The following is a 20,217-nucleotide window of genomic DNA, read 5'->3' on the forward strand; positions in this document are numbered from 1 at the left end:
ATCTGGCCACATGTGTATACCTTAAGGTTCAAAATGGAGGTTATTTCAAGAAAATATCTTATTCAGTTTCTGGAATAGAAGGGGAGCCTCTTTCCTTACATGCTGAAGTCACTAAGGAATGTTCCATTGGCTGAACAGATGCAGCACAAGGGGCCTTGTTTAGCCTTTTGAGTCACAGGAAAGTAGGATAGAGAGAAGTTGTACAGATCAAACTTAGACCTTTATGGAGCCTTCGACGTATTTGTTGGGCTCCCTGTTACCAAGGTTCTGGAATTCATGTCGTAGCCAGTCTCTACATCACTGTAGGTAAAGAAAGAGAGAAGCAAGATAAGTAGCAGCCATTCAGGATTGACAGAGACTCTATTTGGTGAAGGATGCCACATTTATAATGTAACAATGTAAATGTTAAATTTTATGGAATTTTTGCCATTAACTTCTCCAAGGCCAGGATTTCACCCTATGTGTTCAGATAAAAACCTGCAATAGTAGGACAGCATGTTGACTGGTGTCAGTGGTGCCCATGGATTATATGGTGCCCCCTTCAGGGCATCTATATTCTCATACGATTTTCTGAATGTCCATACTAGTATTGCTCATCAGCTGTTCGTCATCTTAACCAGGAAGAGGTTCAGAAACCCTTAAAGACTTGAGTCCAAATTTTGGCTTAGTGAGTAATGATCCCCCAAATGGGCATCAGCTTATTCTGAAACCAAATGTTTATTCAAGTGTGGTTCACAGGAGCATGAATAGTCTGCATGACCGTCTGTGTGTCAGGTCAACAAGCTTGAAAAAACAGAGATCCTGCCCCAGAACCCCTGTGGTGCGCCTGTCAAAGAACAGTTTTATGGTGGTTTAATTTATTTATTTTTGGCAGCTAGGCAGAGCAATTTAATGTTTAAATTGTATTTTTCTCCTGCATTCTGAAGACTTACAGTAAAAGGCTTCACCCCCCCTTCTCTACATCCTCTAGGTTTCGGGGCTCCATTTCACAGTTGGCTCTAAGCTTCTTTCAGTTGTTTATAAAAGCATTGCACCAGGAGATGAGAGGAAATCTCTTCCATCATTGGACATCAGCAGCAAGCGACTGGCTGATGGACTCCTGCAGCTGGCCTTTGCTTTTGGTGGCCAGGTAGGAGGATCACCTCTTCTGATTTACTGTCTCCAAGTCCATTTCTGTAGTACTGGGTTCTGGCATGTTTCCTGTTCTGATAGTTAATCTTATCTGTGCTGTCTTCAGGAACGTTGTAGAAGAAACTGGTCCATTTTTCTGTAACATGTATTTTTGGGAAATTATGTATGTGTACAGCGTGCTGAATTTATAAAGTTCCCTCAACACTTCGAATCCAGAAGCCAGAGTTTGGCCATTGTTGAGTGCCAGTGGCAAAGGCAAATCTGGATTCTTTAGTAGGGGAAATATCCTGATACTGTTCTGGGGGCTGTGCTTTTTCCTTAAGTTTTAACATTTGTTTTCGTGTTATAAATATACGTACAACTATTTGAGAAGGTAGCTTTAAAAGAGTTTCTCTTGATTTTGTAGAAGACTAGTGACACTTTTAGTGACTTTAGTACCTCTGGACTGACCTCTCTTCTTGTGCCAATTCCCACAGTGTGAGGAGCTGGTAAGTCTCCTGTTGAACACAATGATGCTGTCTGTGCCGCTATCGGGAACATCACAGAGGAGTCTGATCAGCTTCTCCCACGGAGAGTATTTCTACAGTTTGTTCTCAGAAACCGTTAATCAAGAACTGCTGAAAGATCTGGATGTGGCCATACTTCAACTTATGAAATCATCTGTGGACAGCCCCAAAATGGTATTGGACCTTTTCTTCAAAAGGACAGAGTCAGTTGAAAATGTCATATCCTCTCAAGTTACAAGAAACACCTTAGATGACTATAAATGAAAGATTAAGGGTTGGGAGGGGTGTGTTAAATTTTCTTTTTTCAGTGTTTCACTTTGTTGTGGAGTGTGTGTGTGTGTGTGTGTGTGTGTTGATACTTATTGATACCGCCTACTTCATGCACCATAGCAAGATGGCATAATTCCCATGCACTGCACTCTCACATACATGCTCTTCCCCAGGCCCCGTTAAAGGATGTCTGCCAATTAAAGAGGGTTTACTGGTAACACAGCAGCAGAGCTGATGTTTCTAAGATTGGGCTCAAGATCCCTGGTAAGGGCTAGGGACAGCAGAAGCCCATGGGAGGTGGGGATCTGTCTTCTTGGCCCAGATAGTGGTCCAGGGAATGTAGTGACTGAAACCTGAGGAGCTGTGGCCTCTGTCTGGGATCAAGGGGACAGATGATTCTTCTTTTTTGGGACTCCTCTACAGGTCCCTGGGAAGAATTTAGAAGTTGGAAGGCCTTATTTCAACATTGCTGCTAAAGAGCCCAGCAGAGAGGTGGCAGAGCAGAGGGCTCAAGCATGTTTGCCAGTGTTGCTTTTGAGCCCACACACTCTCTCTTGCAGAAAAATTCAGCAAGGAAGAAGACACCCCACTTAAAAATTAATCAAAGGAATTTTAAAAAATAGTTTGGATATGCCATTTAAAGGGTGTCTTATCTCAGACAATTTTTAAAATAATCAATCTGGTGGCATCACTTTAAATAGTTTCCAGTCATTAAAGCTGGTGTAAGCAGCAAAGAAGTGATTTTTTTCTAAAAGGCTGGCACTTGCATATTGATGCTTCTCCAATTTGCTGTGTGCGCAGAGCCATAATTGCTGTTAATCTGAAAACTGGATCTCTCGTATCTAGTAGATTCCTAAATATTCATATTCACACAGTTGTAGCTGGCAGCGGATGTTCTCTATAACACCTGCTTTTTAAATTCTCCACTTCTTTTATTTTTGAAAACTTCTTGTGGCTGGTTCATGCGCTAGAGGTCAGGGAGGCATGGTCAATTATTTTCCAAAACCAGATTCCTGCCTTCTCCTTTGTTAGAACTTGGAGATTTCTTTTTCAGGTTAGTGAGATTTTTCTTTTACAGTCTTATGTCCTCGCTTTTGAGGATTTGGGAAGAAAAATACCCATATATATATATATATAAAATATATATAAAATATATAGTTTAACTGTAATATTCTAAATCTGGTGGAATCCAAATATGATGATTATGTAGTCAAAAGTGCAAGTAATTCTTGCAGAGTAGGATGCAAAGTTCAGGTATAGTACTTAGTGATTTTGTTTTATTCTCTGATCACCTCATTTAGAAGAATTCTCTGTTTATGAAAACTGTGATCCCATCCTGTTACACTCTCTGTCTTGGATTGCAAAGTTGAGGGAAGAGCAAAAAATGCTTGACTGTTACCATGTATGATACACCTTTATTCTTGGCTTCTCTGTGTACTTGCCAACAGAGATGTGTTTTTGATTTTATTTTTAAATGTTACTTCATTTGTATCTTAGGTCCATTCTAGATACTATTTTAAAATAAGAATTGGAGTTTATTAGGTTACTGTATCTGTCTCACTCAAATATACTCCCTTTTCCCATGTTCACACAAACTTTAATAAGCATGGGACAGAACTGCTGCACCATACATAGAATAAAACAGGAATGAATATGAGAGCAATTTGATTGTTAATGCTAGTATGTCCTTGTGGAAAATTAAAGTTAGCACTACTACTTAATGCATGAAACTAATCCTCACTTGATCAAAATCACCTAGAGAATTTGGACCCAGTTCCCATTAAAAATAGTGGAAATTGGCTGTCCAAGTCTCCCAAACTAGTGATGCTTATTGTATGTAATCATCCATCCCAATGACCAGATATCATGATTACATTGAATTAAATGTTGTTACCATATGGAATACATGGATTTTTTATTTTTTCTTCATTTCAGGTGGGTACCATCCTGAATGGAATGTTAGATCAAAGCTTTAGAGAGCGTGCTGTACGCAAGCAGCAAGGAATGAAGTTGGTGACGGCAGTACTGAGAAACTGGATGAGACTTGACAGCTGGTGGGCCAAAGATTCTGCTCCAGAGAGCAAAATGGCTGTTTTGACACTGTTGGCTAAAGTTCTGCAGGTATATATTGTGTTTGGTAAAGTTAAAGCCACTTTAACAGCAATCTGTAAGAGCACTCCGCATCTTGGAAGAGTGGCAGTGTTAGTTTTTGAAGGTTTGTTTGTTTGTCTTTGTTTATTTATTTATGTATTTATTTTTACTTTTATTGCTAGTTGCAGAATTTCAGTGTTTTCTGAATAATGAATACTAAGTATTAAAAAACCAAACAGGTTTTGGCAGGCAGAACTCTTGATTTCACTTTCCAATTTTTACTCCTGTGTCTGATGTTTTAGCTCTTCTTCTCCTTCATAACAAGAGTTGCTAATGGAAGGAGTAATCTTTGGGAAGCAAGCAGCCCCTGACGAGGTACTGCCTGTCTCATTGGCAGACAGACAATTCTTTTTGGAGTGGTTGTCCCCAGACCAAACCATTTCAGAAAACTATTCTGTCTGGAAGAACATCAACTTCTTTGCCTCTCCATTCCCTCACCTATTTGAGACACTTTTCCTCAGCTCACATCTTGAAGACGGAGCTTTTTTGACAACTTGTAAACCCATGCAAAATATCTAGGAAAAGAATCAGGATGATCTCCCCTATTCATCTTTTCTTTTTTTTTCATTTTCATTCTGTGGCTTGAGGTTTTTTACTGGAAGGTGTGTTTGAAAATATACAAAGTGGATTATCCTAATGGCTTAGCTGGTAATAGTGCAATGATCATAGGAGACCTAGTTTTGGGAAAGGGCTTAATATTGTTTTTCATTGGCCAGAAAAGCTCACAACACGTGATTCCCAACATTGTGATGGGTGGGAACTTTTGGATCCATGCTAAGAACACATGTAAAACCCAAACCCTCATCATATGCACATCTGCTGTCTGCTGAAATTAATATCAGAAATGAATTATTCTTATGAAACTCTGAACAAAAATCATGGAAACTGTTTAACACAGAGATTCTTTTTATATATTAAATATTTTTATAAGTTTTAATTATTTTTTTTCCTCTCCAGATTGACTCCTCAGTGTCTTTTAATACAAATCATGAGGCTTTCTCTGCTGTTTTTAATACTTATACCAGCCTACTTATTGATCGGAATTTAGGTCTAAATCTAAAGGTAAGTTGTATTTTGTTTTGTTTTCCCCCAAGTTTGAATGCTAACACTACTCAGGGATTAAAAAACAGTTTTAATTGGGTTACGTCACTAAGGGTACCTTTCTCTTCTCTTGCTTTTCATGATAACATAACAAATTTCCTTTTCTTCCTTGCCCTCCCATAGCTCAGCAAGCTAAAAATCACAAATTAATGTCATAATTTTTAGATGGTACATTTTTCTCAATCTTCCTTGTTTTTCCTTCTCTTTTTGATCATGTAGTTTTAGGAAAAGTCAATAATATGGAGATATTTATGTAGTTATAAACTCACTTAAAAATATAAGAGGAATATAGCTTGATTAGGGATGTCATTTCTCTTTTGAACACTCTCTGTAGGGATTGAACCTGGGACCTTTCTATATAGAAGCATTAGTTTCCTACTGCTTGAGCTAAATACCAAACTCAAACTTCTATATGTAGTCAAGGCACTAGAGCGGGGACAAAGAACCACACTGTGTTAGCATGGGGTACAAAAGATGCTGGACTGAGAGCCCTGGCATCTTAAGTTCTCTGCCTACAGAAGTAGTACAGTATGGTTACTGCCAATGTTCCCTCTAATTTTTTACATCCATGTGCGGAATGAATTTTGTTACGTGCACCAATATGGAGGTGATGTGTGGTGGGAGTGGGGCCGAGGGGTTCGGAGTGTGTGTGGGGGCTCAGGGCTGGGGCAGAGGGTTGGAGTGTGGGGGTGAGGCGTCTGGGCTGGGGCCGGGGATGAGGAGTTTGGGGTGCGAGAGGGGGCCCAGGGCTAGGGCAGAGGGTTGAGGTTTGGGGGTGAGGGCTCCGCCTGGGGGTGAGGGCTCTGGGGTGGGGCTGATGGGTTCAAGGTGTGGGAGGGGGCTCAGGGCTGGAGCAGAGGTTGGGGTGTGGGGGGGGTGAGGGCTTCAGCTTGCGGTGTGGGCTCTGGGATGAGGGATTTGGGGTGCAGGCTGCCACGGGGCTGCAGCAGGGAAAGAGGACTTCCGCCAGCCCTCTCTCACCACCGGCAGCAGCTCCAGGGGAGAGGCACCTCTCCCCTCCGGCAGCTCTGCACACCCCAACTTGCTCCCTTCCCTGCCCACCCCCTAACTTTCTCCTCTCCAGGCCTCTGTGGCTGCGCACCTGCCAGCCGCGCTGCTTAGAAGGAATTTAGCTTACTCCCCTGCTAATGTGAGTCTGCCCTGAATTAGGCCGATTATTCTGGTGATTGCCTGTATGTTCATATTCAATTGAACTTGGACTTTCTGCTGTAGCTACCAAGAAGGGTATCAGTTAGTGCATTAGTAGTGGTGTTTTTCTGTGCTAGTAGACACTTGTTCACTAGAAAGTGGACTGAGACTTATTCATTGTGTACATCAACCATGAAATATCTATTGGAGGATAATTTTTGGTCATCTCTGACCAGGGCTTGATTTTGGACCAGCAGCTTAAAATATGGAAGTCTACATATTAACTCATTACCAACCAGCTGAGCTATCCACTCACCTAACTCTGCTACTGAGGAGTAACTTAAAGTTTTTTCAATCTGATACATAGTTGGAGGGTGAAAGTTTTTTTTTCTAATTTGAAATAACCTCTATTTACTTCAGAGTCAAGCAGTGATTATTCTTCCATTTTTCACTAATCTGACTGGAGAAAGGATTAGTGAGCTTAAGAATGCTCTTGACCAACTTGTGGCTTTCAATTTCCCCATGAAGTCTGATGAGTTTCCAAAGGGAACCTTGAGGTACAATAACTATGTGGACTGCACTAAAAAGGTCAGTACTTGAGTATGTGTAAAGTGTTTAAAGGATAACTCAGTGGTTTGAGCGTTGGTCTGCTAAACCCAGGGTTATGAGTTCAATCCTTGAGAGGGCCATTTAGGGATCTGGGGCAAAAAAATTGGTCCTGCTAGTGAAGGCAGGGGACTGGACTTGATGACCTTTCAAGGTCCCTTCCAGTTCTATGAGATAGGTATATCTCCATTTATTATTATTATTATTTATTAAGTGAATTTGTATGCAGAAACAATGCAGTTTATCGGTATGTTTGTCATCTTTGAGATGATCGGATTGTTTTCTCTAAATCATTATTTAGTTCACCAATTTATCTTAATTTATTCTTGGTAGTTGGTGATTCCAAACATCAGAAATTAGGAATATAAATACAAGGTCCAGTTCTGCAAACCTTTACCCTTGTGAACAATCCTTATTCATACAAGTAGTCCTATTGACCTCTGTGGGATGACTCACAGGAGTAAGGTTTAAATTTAAAGGATAGGGCCCATGGTAATTCAATCTGAAAAAAGTCATATTTAAGCTAATACAGTTATCAGATTACTTTCTTTAAGAATATGTTGTGTCTGTATTAGGACAGAGCTAAATTGTATTCTCCATGGTCTAGACTCTGACTATTGAACCACATCCCTCTATAGGGGAGGTGCAGTGCAGAAAGGAATAATGGAGAGGCACAGTCTCTTCTCAGGCTGCTTCTTCCACACATGGTAGTAAGCATTTTGTCCATCCATCCATAAAGTGGAGCAAATAGCTGTCCCCAGTGTAGTAGTTCCATCCATGACCCTACCCCCAAAGTGCAGGAAACAGATGGAATTCTCTTGAATTAAGAGGGCTCTCTGACAGCTGCCACATCCCCCTACTCCTCAAAGAAAGAGGCTTTCTTTATCACTGGTGACTTTTTTGGGGGGAGGGGGGGATTCTCTTTCCTGACAAATGAAAGTATATGAAATAAAAATACTCTCTTAAGCATGGCCCAGCAGCATCTGTTGCTGACCATTGTTAGAAATAGGATATCAGATCCGATGGACCATTGGTTTGATCCAGTATGGGCAACTCTTGTATTCCTTTTTTCTGCATTCTTTTTTTCCAGTTTCTAGATGCACTAGAATTATCTCAGAGTCCAATGTTGTTACAATTGATGACAGAAATCCTCTGTAGGGACCACAGACACTTTATGGAGGACTTGTTTCAAACCAGTTTCAAAAGAATTTCCAGAAGGTGAGCTTGGGCTGTCATTTTTTGTTTTTCTGTGAAGCTTTACCTTGCCAATAGGTGCTGGACAGTAATCAAGTCCTATTATGCAGACCATTATGGTTATGAGCATTATATTTCCAGCTGTACTTTTGAGGAGATAACTTGACAATCTGATACATAGTTGGAGGGTGAAAAAGTTTTTCTAATTTGAAATAACCTCTATTTACTTCAGAGTCAAGCAATTTCTTCCTGATCTCTCTTGAGCAATAACATTTCCATCCTGAAATTCTCCCAAAATATTTTAACCAGGATTTCCTGTAAAATACAAGTAAATGAGGTTCTGATTTCCAGATGACACTTCATGTATCTGGAAAAGTTTGCAAAGCCTTCACAGCTCAGTCTCTTCCAATACAATTCAAATCAAGATAATAATCTTGGAAAACATGCACCCGGGGATGTTCAGTTGATCTTCCAATTGTATATTTAACAGAGTTAATATTTTCCATAAGTAACTATCATGAAGACAACTAATAATTACTTCATGCAAATTTATGGGGAATGAGTTTTACCAGGACAGTAAGACAGAATCATTTACAAAAAAAAATGTAGTATTCAGAAAAGAGTGTGTTTTAAGATTATGTCCGCATTGAGAGTGTTAAGGTTTCCTGACTCGAAGTCTTCATTTATGTCCAGATTTCAGTTTTGTTTGTTTAGTTTTATATAATTATCCAGGATAACAGCTAATATGTGGCAAAACTACATCACTGACAAGCCAAAATTTACCATGTCAATCGGTGCTGGGCAGTAATCAAGTCCTTCTCTTTTCCTTCCTCTTTGGAGATCAAGTATGTCTCTTCAGTTGTCCAGAAAGCAAGAGACTGAATGAAGCATAGCTCCAACCCAGCTGACTCTCGAAAAGCTGTCCTTTTCAAAGAGTTCTAGTTTTCTCTCTTTGTGAATGATTTGGTGGGTGCATGAATGGACTCAATTTTTTTATTTTTTATTTGCTATCTGCTTATTACCACATTTCTAGGTGATGTTATGTACACATTATTAAAGATATAACTGAGTTTTTAATATACACAGAGGACCAGAGTCTAAATGCCTAGATGTTCAATACTGATAGCTATGCGTATCTTGAAAAATCTGATACTGTGCTTTTGCATAGTTAGGTCACCAAAGTATGTTTGGGCAGCTAACCTTCATTCCCAGGGATCAGACTCCAGTATTTGAGCCCTCTTTCCACTTGTGATTGATGCTTATGCCATTGCTTACTTGCAGGCTGCTTCTGAAAATTAAGCAAAACTGGACAGGAGAATATAAATCCTGTTAAATATTTCTAAGAATTGTATATGGTGGTGGAATCTCCATCCTTAGAGGTTTTTAAGGCCCGGCTTGACAAAGCCCTGGCTGGGATGATTTAGTTGGGACTTGGTCCTGCTTTGAGCAGGGGGTTGGACTAGATGACCTCCTGAGGTCTCTTCCAGCCCTAATCTTCTATGATTCTATATAACAAGCTTCCTATATCTAGGCTATTGGGTATTGGTTTCCTAGTTATAGGGTTTTAATGGTTTGGTGTTTCAAGTGCTCATGTGTGCAAGTACTATTTTAAATTTATATAATGGTCTTTGTCCTGAAAGCTCCCAAAACACTTGAAAATTACATATGTACAAGAATTGTGTCATCTACCATTGAAATGCAGCTGTCTTTGGGATGAAATATGGCCTCCGTTTAATAGCACACAGCAGCACTGCACTATTGTTTGATAGGAAGTGAAGAAAAGCATGGCATATATTGACAATGCAGGGGGGAGATCATGTAGACTGAATGTAATTATCCAATCTGGAATTGAGCTAAAATGCTGGGACTAATACTGTTCTGTAGAATGCCATAAAATCTTTCATGACCACAATTGGTCTAGAGTTGGACCTCTCATTTATAAACCATCAGATAGCACCTCCACTAACCCAGTGCCTTCAAATGGCATGCTGTGGTGTTGGATTAACAATGACTGAAAAAGTACGCCTACGCTCCACGCTTCTTATGGTGTCATGTAGAGTACATACACGGCTCCCCTTCCTCTCCCCCCACAGCACAGGTATAAATAGCAGTGTAGATAGTGAGGCACTGCTTAGGCAATTAAAGACAAGCCTGGATATACTTGGTATGTACCTGGGTATATACTCTGTGACTGTCTCCAGCCAAAGCAGAGCCTCCCCAATCTGCTACTCCTGTACAATCTGCTATGTTTCCAGCCTTTCTCCACCACAGGGAGAGATTCCGGGCAGGATGAGGCAAGGGGGAGGTGCTGAAGCCTTTTCCTTTTGTCTCACCCTGCCAGAGCCTTTCATTGACACATGTAGCTACACACCGCAGTGTGGACACAGCCTTTTTAATGAGGAATATAGTTATATGTACCCTATAGGCCGCCGGCAGTGGTGTGCAGTGTAGATGTAGCCAAAGAGCAGAATGCCACTTGCTGAATGACAAAAACTGCTTCCTGCAACACCTGGGTATCGTAGGTATCCCACTCCAGTTCTGACGACCTTGTTTACCATGTGAGATCCGCTGAGATTACAACCCAAGTTGATATGACTGCTGAAGAGAATCAAAAAGTAAATGTTGTGGAGTTGAAAATTTAAATGGAATTCTCATCCTTCTTAGGAGCAGCTGTGAAAAACAAGTGGTGCTGTTAGACACCGTGCACAAAATGTTCCAGAGTGAAGCCCTTCTTTCAAATGCCATTCGACAAGCCTTTGTGGATCGCTCTTTCCTCACCCTCTTGTTGCACTGCAGCTTGGATGCACTGAAAGATTTTTTTAGCAAGATTGTATTGGAAGCCATGGATACACTGAAGACCAGATTTACAAAGGTGAGCTTCATTTATGCTTTAAGGTTGGAACAAATCCTCTAAAATGCCAGTATTGTTCCGTTATATGTTACAGAATATATTTTTCTTAACTAAAAATACAACATTCAAATAAAGATCATTTTTTTTCCAATTTTGAGTACATTATAGAGCACAAATTAAAGTCACTGGGAGTCTTTCCATTGACTTGAATGTGTGTTGGATCTGGCCTGAACATGTTGTTACTGTGAAATTAACATACAGTAACTTATGAAAAGAGAGAAGAAATGTCATCTGTGTATATCCAGAGAGGCTTAAGTTCTTGTCAAAGGCAAAATCCTGCCCTAACCTTAACTGGGGTGTGTGCGTCTGTCTATAAGATATATTGTCTTACTGTACTCTTAAACGATATAAACTTGCACATTAATATGAAATGATGGTGATGGCTCCAAGTCTTATTTTGACTATTAGAAAAATGTTAGTACTTCCTGTGGTCAGTAATATATATATTTTTTTACAATTAAAAATCCTTACTGTTTTTATTTCAAAATACCAAAGTGCTGACCATCCTAGGGTGAAACTCCCATTGACTTCTTTGCAGACAGGATTTCACTTCTGGCTCCTATCATGGTCCTATTTTTAAAAATTAAATATATAAATATGAAGGCTCATTGCAATACGAAAAAATAGAATTCTAAGCCTGTATTTCTTGTATTTCTCTCTGATATAAAAAGTTATAAATGCAGTTTATATTTAAGGCTTTTCTTTTTTTTGCTGCAGTGAGATTGCCATAAAATCTAAAGCTGTGGGTTGTGGAGCACTAATGATGATTAATGTCCTAGACACATTGTCTGATAAATATTTTTAATAATGTTTGTACTTACATAATACATCTTGGCCAAAGAGTGCTTTACAAACCTTTAAGTAACACTCCCAATACCCCTGTGAGGTGAGGAAGGACTGTTCTCCCCATTTTACAGATGGGGATGTGGGCACAGAGGTGGTGACTTGTCCAGGGTCATATGAGATATCTGTGGTACAAATGGAAATAGAACTTAGTTCGTCTGTTTCCTAATCTTCTATTTCTGCATTTATTTGTTCCTACACTATTGTGTACTGGTACTGCATTTTTTCAAAACCTTAGAGCTATATTTTGGATGATAATTGTTGAATATTGCATGCACTCTATAAATATGTTTATGGAATCTTCAAAGAAATATTTAAGATGCACTCATTACATTTTAAATTAAAATTGACATTTTATTTTATCATGAAAAGAAGTTAGTGGCTGGATGTTTATTTTTAACATTATACAGTAAGACTTTTGATTTGGAATTTTAGTTTTAGAATATGGAAAAAAATAGAGTTTACTATAGTTTCTACTGAGTAGCTTTTGGAGCTACATTGCAAGGACAAAAGCTAAGTGATCTTTTCCTCTGTACGTGTTTTTTTGTTTTTAGTCAAATGAATCTGCTTTTGATACACAAGTCACCAAGAAAATGGGGTATTATAAGATTCTGGAAGTGATGTACTCCCGTCTCTCAAAAGAGGATATTTACTCCAAGGACTCTAGAATTAACCAGGCTTACCAGGGATCCACAAATGTAGAAGGAAATGAACTTACCAAGACACTAATAAAGTAAGGCTTTCTCATTGTTCCATAAACTTGTTTGCTACCGATTTGTCTGCGTGCCAGATATTTTTTATAAGTATGCGGTTTAAACCAAAAGTTCATCATATCCAAGGAAAAATTTAATTTGAAAACTGAGTTTTGGTTTAAACCACAGTATAAGGTGTTGAATTGAATTTATGTCTCGATGTGAGGATTTCTAAATATAGAAACTTGAGTACTTTTCTGTCAGAGTAGGAACCGCTTTTTTCATGGGTGTGTTTGTGACTGCTGGGGGTTTTGTTTGGTTTGTTTTTTAATGAAAGGTGTGAGATTCAGCATCTTTTAAAATGACTCAGTGGATTTCCCTTATCTTTTACTGTGGCTTATCACTGAAAGATTCTAGATCTTTCGTATAATTTTGCTGATCTCTAATGTAGCCAGCCTGGCCTGTTCGCACATAATTTCCTATATAAGAGGCTTATAAAAGTCTTCTATATGGGTTGAGAGCTGGTCTTTAAAATGTTCTCTGTCTGATTTCAAGTTGTCAAAGTATTAGATCCCTAGCACTGCCAATCACTGTGGAAATACCAGCTAATGTTTGGCTTCAGTAGTGCTGCTGATTCAATTTTAATAAAATATTTCTATGAGAAGACTTAAAGGCAAATTAATATTTGAGATGGTGCATTGAGATGGTGCATCAGTAGGCTGTGCTATGACATAAACTTCCATAGGCTTTGCATCTTTCTGTTGATTTTCATTGGCCTGTGGATTGGACTCTGTATGGCCTTCTAAAAAAGATTTTGACAATATTTTCTGGTCTGTTTTGTTTTAAGGTCATGCTATGATGCATTTACAGAAAACATGGCTGGTGAGAGTCAGCTGTTGGAGAAGAGGAGACAGTACCATTGTGCTGCATATAACTGTGCCATTGCTGTCATCAGTTGTGTCTTCACCGAAAGTAAATTCTATCAAGGTTTTCTGTTCACAGAAAAACCAGAAAAGGTGAGATTTAATGAGGAGGCTACTGTCATGTCAAAGGTCTGCAGGGTTCATACAGCATATTTTGGACACTAACTGAAAGTTTGTACTTTGAACCCAAGAACTGACCCTATATAACGCAAATTGTTATGTGAGAAACTGATGAGAGAGGAAACAAGCAGGGAGGTAATTCTTGCGCTCTAGTCCGCGCTGATTAGGCCTCAACTGGAGTACTGTGTCCAGTTCTGGGCACCACATTTCAGGAAAGATGTTGACAAATTGGAGAAAGTCCAGAGAAGAGCAACAAAAATGATTAAAGGTCTAGTAAACATGACCTATGAGGGAAGATTGAAAAAAATTGGGTTTGTTTAGTCTGGAGAAGAGAAGACTGAGGGAGGGGACAGAATATCAGTTTTCTAGTACATAAAAGGTTGTTACAAGGAGGAGGGTGAAAAATTGTTCTTGTTAATCTCAGAGGATTGGACAAGAAGCAATGGGCTTAAATTGCAGCAAGGGAAGTTTAGGTTGGACATTAGGAAAAACTTCCTAACTGTCATGATAGTTAAGCACTGGAACAAATTGTCTAGGGATGATGTGGAATCTCCATCACTGGAGGTTTTTAAGAGCAGGTTAGACAAACATCTCTCTAGTCTGGATAATATTTAGTCCTGCCTTGAGTGCAGGGGATTGGACTAGAACAGTGGTTCCCAAACTTGTTCCGCCGCTTGTGCAGGGAAAGCCACTGGCGGGCCGGGCCAGTTTGTTTACCTGCCGCGTCCGCAGGTTCGGCCGATTGTGGCTCCCAGTGGCCGTGGTTCGCTGCTCGAGGCCAATGGGAGCTGCTGGAAGCGGTGCGGGTCGAGGGACGTACTGGCCACCGCTTCCAGCAGCTCCCATTGGCCTGGAGCAGTGAACCGCGGCCACTGGGAGCCGCGATCGGTCGAATCTGTGGACGTGGCAGGTAAACAAACTGCCCGGCCCGCCAGGGGCTTTCCCTGCACAAGCGGCGGAACAAGTTTGGGAACCACTGGACAAGAAAATCTCTTGAGGTCCCCTCCAGTCCTAAGATTCTATGTAGATGGCTTCCTTTGATCTTGCATGGCAATTTAATCACTGATGGAGGTTTTGCATATGATTGAGTGGGGGTGCAGTAACAATACATTCAACCCCTCTACTCTATCTCAATCGCTATTTAGTTATGGAAAGTGCTTAAATATTACAAAAGCCCTCCAACCTTTTGAAATATTCTTGAATAGAATAATGTTACAGGGCTTTGTGTACTCTTTTAAAGTAACTAGTCACTTAACTTGTTCATAGATGTCTGCATAATGGTAATTTCTCATAAATGAGTGTAATGGAACGGACTGTCCCTTATTTTGTATGGTAATTTGAAATAGACTGTTGTTTTTTAAATAAAATATTGCTAGTGCCCCTGCTATTGTTTACAGTATGTTAATTTTTAAATTTCCAAATATGCTTTGTTTCACAGAACTTGTTTATTTTTGAAAACTTGCTAGATCTGAAGCACCAGTATTCGTTTCCTGTTGAAGTTGAGGTGAGTCATAGTTCTGTGCTTTATTGTAATACAGTGAAAATGGTCATTGCTTTTAATATTACATAATCATTGCATAGCACTGTGTGTGTGTTACAGAATTATACATAGAGAGAAATGATGCTGTTTGAAACCATGACAAATACCAGTGGAGACCTCTGACCCTTTAGAATGTTATGTAGTATGCATAGTAAAATCCCAGTTCCTCTGGAAAATCCCAAGTCCAAGGAATGAAAAGCACAACTGGGATGCACACATTTAATGTATTGTTTTGGCATATTTATTCCAAAGATAAATCATTTCTAGTGTCATTAGTTCAGCTGATGTGATATATTCTGTAACACTGATTATTAGCATTTATAAGTTGGAACTCCTGTTCATTTTAAATAGCTTGAATACTTTTTCCCCCCACATTGGTTAAAAAGCTATGTTATAAATAAAAGTTCTGTCGAGTTTGCTAGGTAATAAATATAATTCTCTATATAAACTTTTTGTAAAAGATACTCAAAATAGAACTCTTATTTTTATCTGCTAGTTTATTTTTTTAAGAGCAAATTTAACTAATTTCAAAGCTCATATTTTTGTTGGTGTTCTAGGTGCCTATGGAAAGGAAGAAAAGGTATATTACTATTAGGAAGGAAGCCAGGGATGCAGTAAATAGGGACTCAGGTATGACATAAATTTATAATGATTAAAATTTTCAATATTTCCCCCCCCCTTAAATGTACAATTCACCATCGCACTTGTATAGAATGTGCTGATTTTAGTAGAGATGCATCTAGAAAAGCTGATGATCATGTCTAAATTGCAGCTGATTCTGCAGGTGGCAGCGCCTGTGCATCTTCTGACTGCATGAGGCCCTGAAGCTATTTTTTTTCAGTAATTAGAATGGGACCATATAAAGTATAATTTCCTTCCTCTTTCTCAACAGCCCCAAGCAAACAGACAACCGTATCAGAATTGCTAACTGAAACTGCATTTTTGCATTTTAACATATTTGCTAAATGGTTTCACTCCAGTATGTTTCATTTTTCTGGGGAAGTGATCCATTCCATGCCTTTCTATTGATACTGAAGTGCAAGAAATTACAAATTGTTAACAGATATAAATGTGTAGAAAATTTGTTACATCTGTGGAGGAATTATACAAAGAAAGAGACCAATTCATCATATTTAACAGGCCTGTGCCTTACAGTGAAACCTGGACTAGAGACCACCTTTATAAAAGTGCCACTGATGTGCTCAATACTGTTCCAGATGCAATTAAAGACAGACACTGTACTTGGTCTAACTTTCATTAGAATACCTCCTTGGTTAAGCAACCAAATTTTGTTATTTTTCTTGAGTAGTCACTGAAGACAGCTTTCACTCTAATTAGTGTTGTGATTAACAATACATTATTTTTCTTGTTTAGATGAGCCTCGGTATTTGCCTTCTGCATCATATATGGTAGACAGCAGTCTGAGTGAGGAAATGAGCCAATTTGATTTCTCAACTGGAGTCCAAAGTTTTTCTTATAACTCACAAGACCCTACAACTAGCAGTATACACTTCAGGAGAAAGGTGATTAGAGATGTATACTGTGTGGAGGAACAAGAGGGTCATTATTCTAAACTCTCAGTAAACTTATACATTAACTAAAAGAGCAAGTTTCATGTACATGTTGTGCTGGGAAAGGTAAAAGGTTCAATGGGAGTAAATATTGGATACAGGTTGTCTCTCTGTAGGTAAGTCTGTCTTTAATGGGAAGCTTGAGACATCAGAGCAAGAGTTTTTTGCCATCAATCTGGGTCCTTCTACTCTGTTTTCGAATTTATTTAATCTTCCTTTAATTTGAAGGTGGAGATTTGCTCACGAAGGCAGAAGCCCTGCATTGTTGAAGGGAACTATAGTACAGAGTTTCTAAATCACCAAATCTAATTATAAAGAAAAATCAATTACTAAAATATTTTTTAGAAATATCTTAAATATAACATAGGTTACAGGGCCACTGTCTTCTGTACTTTTCTGAATTTGGTTAGATTTAAAGTGGTTTTATAATTTACATCTGTGCCTGAGTTCCCCTGACATTTTTTGTTTACTAGTCACAGTTTCCTATTTCCCACCTCCTGCTTTACTGTTACTATATGAAAGAGCCACAGAAACAACACACAAAAATGAATGAATGACTATGTAGGGGAAACCCTGAAACTGGCCAGTTGATATCAAATGTACACAATAAACTGAACAAAAGAGAGAGAGAACAGTATTATTTTTAATCTACTCTCTTGTGGTTATATAGTGTCTTATGTGTGGTTAGATAATGTCTTATGTATTGCTTGTGGCAGTATGTTCTGCTATGAGCCTGACTTGAAGTTGACAGTGGCCCTTTAACACTTAGGCAAGAGGTTGCCATATTGAAAGTAAGATTGAAAGAATCACCTTCACCGTTTTAAAAACATTGGTCATCCAGGTATCATAGGTGTTTAAAGCAAGATCTATCAAAATAATTATAATGTTATCTAATATCAGATAACCACCTCTTTTCATATTTTGTCATGAGGATATTTTAACAGTTGACGAGACTTAAATTAACCAAAATTTTATTGTAATTATAGAACTTGCCATAAGCAATTTCAAAGAATTCTGATTTCCACTTCTTTGTAATGGTGAAGCCAATTTTTTATTTGTTCTTTACTGTCAAATGAGGTCTCATCTGGGAAATATAATGGCTATGGCGGCCCTCACTGGAAAACAGCCTCTGAATTCATCAGAGATGAATTACTTTACAAATAGTTTGACTGGGAGTAAAATTTAGGGAAAATACATGAAGTCTTGAGGAAGGTGTATGGTGGTGGCACTCTCAGCTGTGAAGTGGAATTATAGCTTCTGTGGAGGCCAGTTAATTTTTACATTTCTGATTGTTGCCGCCATACTCTTTTACATATCTGAGTCAGAGTGACATGCAGCTGGCACCCTTAGACAGAGATTTGGAGCTGTGCAAAATTAGTTCCTATGTTTGGGGGAGATTTTGGTTTGAATAACATATTTGACCTATTGCTTGTTTAAATATTGTTGAATACAATTTTATTATTGTACTACAGTTTGTATAGACTTGACCAGAAAATCAGCATAACAAACAGTATAATTATGACTTTTAAAAAATGGTACATAGAGTCCCTCATGATTAACTGGCTCTCCTTATTTGGACAGGAACCCACAGAATCCATGGATCCAGATGATCTGATGGAACTGGAGATGGATGAGCTCAATCAGCATGAATGTATGGCTTCTATGACGACCCTGATTAAACATATGCAGAGAAATCAGATTACACCCAAAGTAGATGAGGTCAGTATTGGTTCATGGCTTAGCACCTGTCCAGTTTAAGAGGATAGTTAAGCACTGGAATAGGTTGCTGATTGAAGTTGTGGAATCCCTGTCATGGGAAGTTTTTAACAACAGATTAGACAAATATCTGTCAGGGATGGTCTAGTTGCACTTAATTGTGACTCGACGCAGGGGGATGGACTAGATGACCTCCCAAAGTTCCTTCCAGTCCTATATTTCTATGACTTTTTAAACTCAAGAAAGGGGGTTATAATAGAAATCTTGTTTTGTAACCTTTGTTGCTATCAGTCCCTAGTGTAATAGAATAAAACATGTGGTAATCTTGAGTTATATGCATTTCAAGTGATCTATTTAATTTTGATTTCAGGGAATAGTTCCACGAGACCTTCCTCCATGGATGAAGTTTATACATGGCAAATTGGGGAATCCATCTATGCCACTAAATATTCGCCTCTTCTTAGCAAAGCTCATTGTTAATACTGAGGAAGTGAGTGATTTTTTTTTTTTAATTGTATCATGTTCTGTCCCTACAGTAAAATATTATCATAAATCGATTACAATTTCAGCTGTGTAACCCTTTCAGAACAAAACCCCACACCAGCTAAACCTCTCCTAAATTCAACTTTCGTTACTTGACCTATTGAAGGGAGGGCGTTCCTGGTTTATGCTTCAGGTGAAAACCATGTGATATTAGTTGGTTCAAATGAGTTTTAGCAACTCCTGTGAACCCCAAAACTCCAGAGTTTTGTACAGCTCTAATTGCAACAGAATATAAAGCTGTATAGTCACTGTATGAGGTCTGTAGTGACTCTGTGGAAATGTTCTTCCTTCCTCTATTTCAGGTGTAAAATGTTTCCATCCTACTTCAGCCAGTCTCTTTAAAACAAAGGATTATTGACCAAATGAATCATGCCGTCTCATTACATTGTATATCAGATCCTAAATGAAATTGCTGCAATTCAGTGAATTATCAGTCAGTACTGTTTTCAAAATAGTTTAGTACTAGTCTGGTGACAGAGTAGTAGCTTTTGACATTAAAAGCTAAATGAGAAGTGTGTATGTGTGTGCACGTGTGTGCATGCGCTCACTTGCTTGTTCATTCTGGATGAGTGAGTTACTATTCTGACTTCCATGGGTCAGACTTAGTGTATGGAAAGCTGGTAGATTGGCTCCAGTGAAAGAAATAATGTGCTTTGCCAGTAATAGCGAACTTGACACTTGAGGGCTTACACACAGAAATACAAATGGGGTATGTAACTAATTTATCAATGGGGAAATTTTCTTTAGGAGCGTTTGAAATTACTATAATGAGGGCTTTGTACAGTGTTAGGCAAAAACTATACAGAGAAGGCTGTTTCTAAATGTCTGACTGCCAGAAGTTGGACCTAGACAACAGGGGATGGATCACTTGATAATTGTCCTGTTCTGTTCATTCTCTCTGGAGCATTGAGCACTGGCCACAGTTAGAAGACAGAATGGTGGGCCAGATGGACCATTGGTCTGACCCAGTATGGCCATTTTTATGTTCTTATGTAAAAAATAACTATTCCTGTAAGAATGTGATGCATAAATGCTTCTTGCAAAGTAGGTTTGTATAGATGACTGTTCTTTATTTCTCCTAGGTTTTCCGACCTTATGCAAGGCAATGGCTTGGTCCCTTACTGCAGCTTGTTGTTTCTAGGGATAATGGAGGAGAAGGAATTCATTACATGGTGGTGGAGATAGTAGTTACTCTGCTTTCCTGGACTAGTGTAGCGGCTCCCAAAGTAAGGAAATGTGGAACACGTTTA

The 20,217-nt window shown here is 38.9% G+C and overlaps 1 protein-coding gene across 1 annotated transcript in view; it reads left to right on the plus strand.

Moving 5' to 3' along the window:
* The window catches only part of PRKDC (protein kinase, DNA-activated, catalytic subunit), a 147,699-nt gene that overhangs the window by 57,969 nt on the left and 69,513 nt on the right, over positions 1 to 20,217 (plus strand). The window contains exons 35-49 of the mRNA XM_065397886.1: positions 971 to 1,129; positions 1,608 to 1,811; positions 3,843 to 4,028; positions 5,016 to 5,120; positions 6,729 to 6,896; positions 8,005 to 8,132; positions 10,773 to 10,980; positions 12,417 to 12,595; positions 13,402 to 13,570; positions 15,036 to 15,101; positions 15,695 to 15,767; positions 16,512 to 16,660; positions 18,290 to 18,427; positions 18,795 to 18,914; positions 20,050 to 20,193. Of these exons, the coding sequence (XP_065253958.1) occupies positions 971 to 1,129; positions 1,608 to 1,811; positions 3,843 to 4,028; positions 5,016 to 5,120; positions 6,729 to 6,896; positions 8,005 to 8,132; positions 10,773 to 10,980; positions 12,417 to 12,595; positions 13,402 to 13,570; positions 15,036 to 15,101; positions 15,695 to 15,767; positions 16,512 to 16,660; positions 18,290 to 18,427; positions 18,795 to 18,914; positions 20,050 to 20,193 (2,196 nt within the window). The remainder of the gene's footprint in view (positions 1 to 970; positions 1,130 to 1,607; positions 1,812 to 3,842; positions 4,029 to 5,015; positions 5,121 to 6,728; positions 6,897 to 8,004; positions 8,133 to 10,772; positions 10,981 to 12,416; positions 12,596 to 13,401; positions 13,571 to 15,035; positions 15,102 to 15,694; positions 15,768 to 16,511; positions 16,661 to 18,289; positions 18,428 to 18,794; positions 18,915 to 20,049; positions 20,194 to 20,217) is intronic.

Source organism: Emys orbicularis, chromosome 2 (genome assembly GCF_028017835.1).
Source record: "Emys orbicularis isolate rEmyOrb1 chromosome 2, rEmyOrb1.hap1, whole genome shotgun sequence".
Lineage (NCBI taxonomy): Eukaryota > Metazoa > Chordata > Testudines > Emydidae > Emys > Emys orbicularis.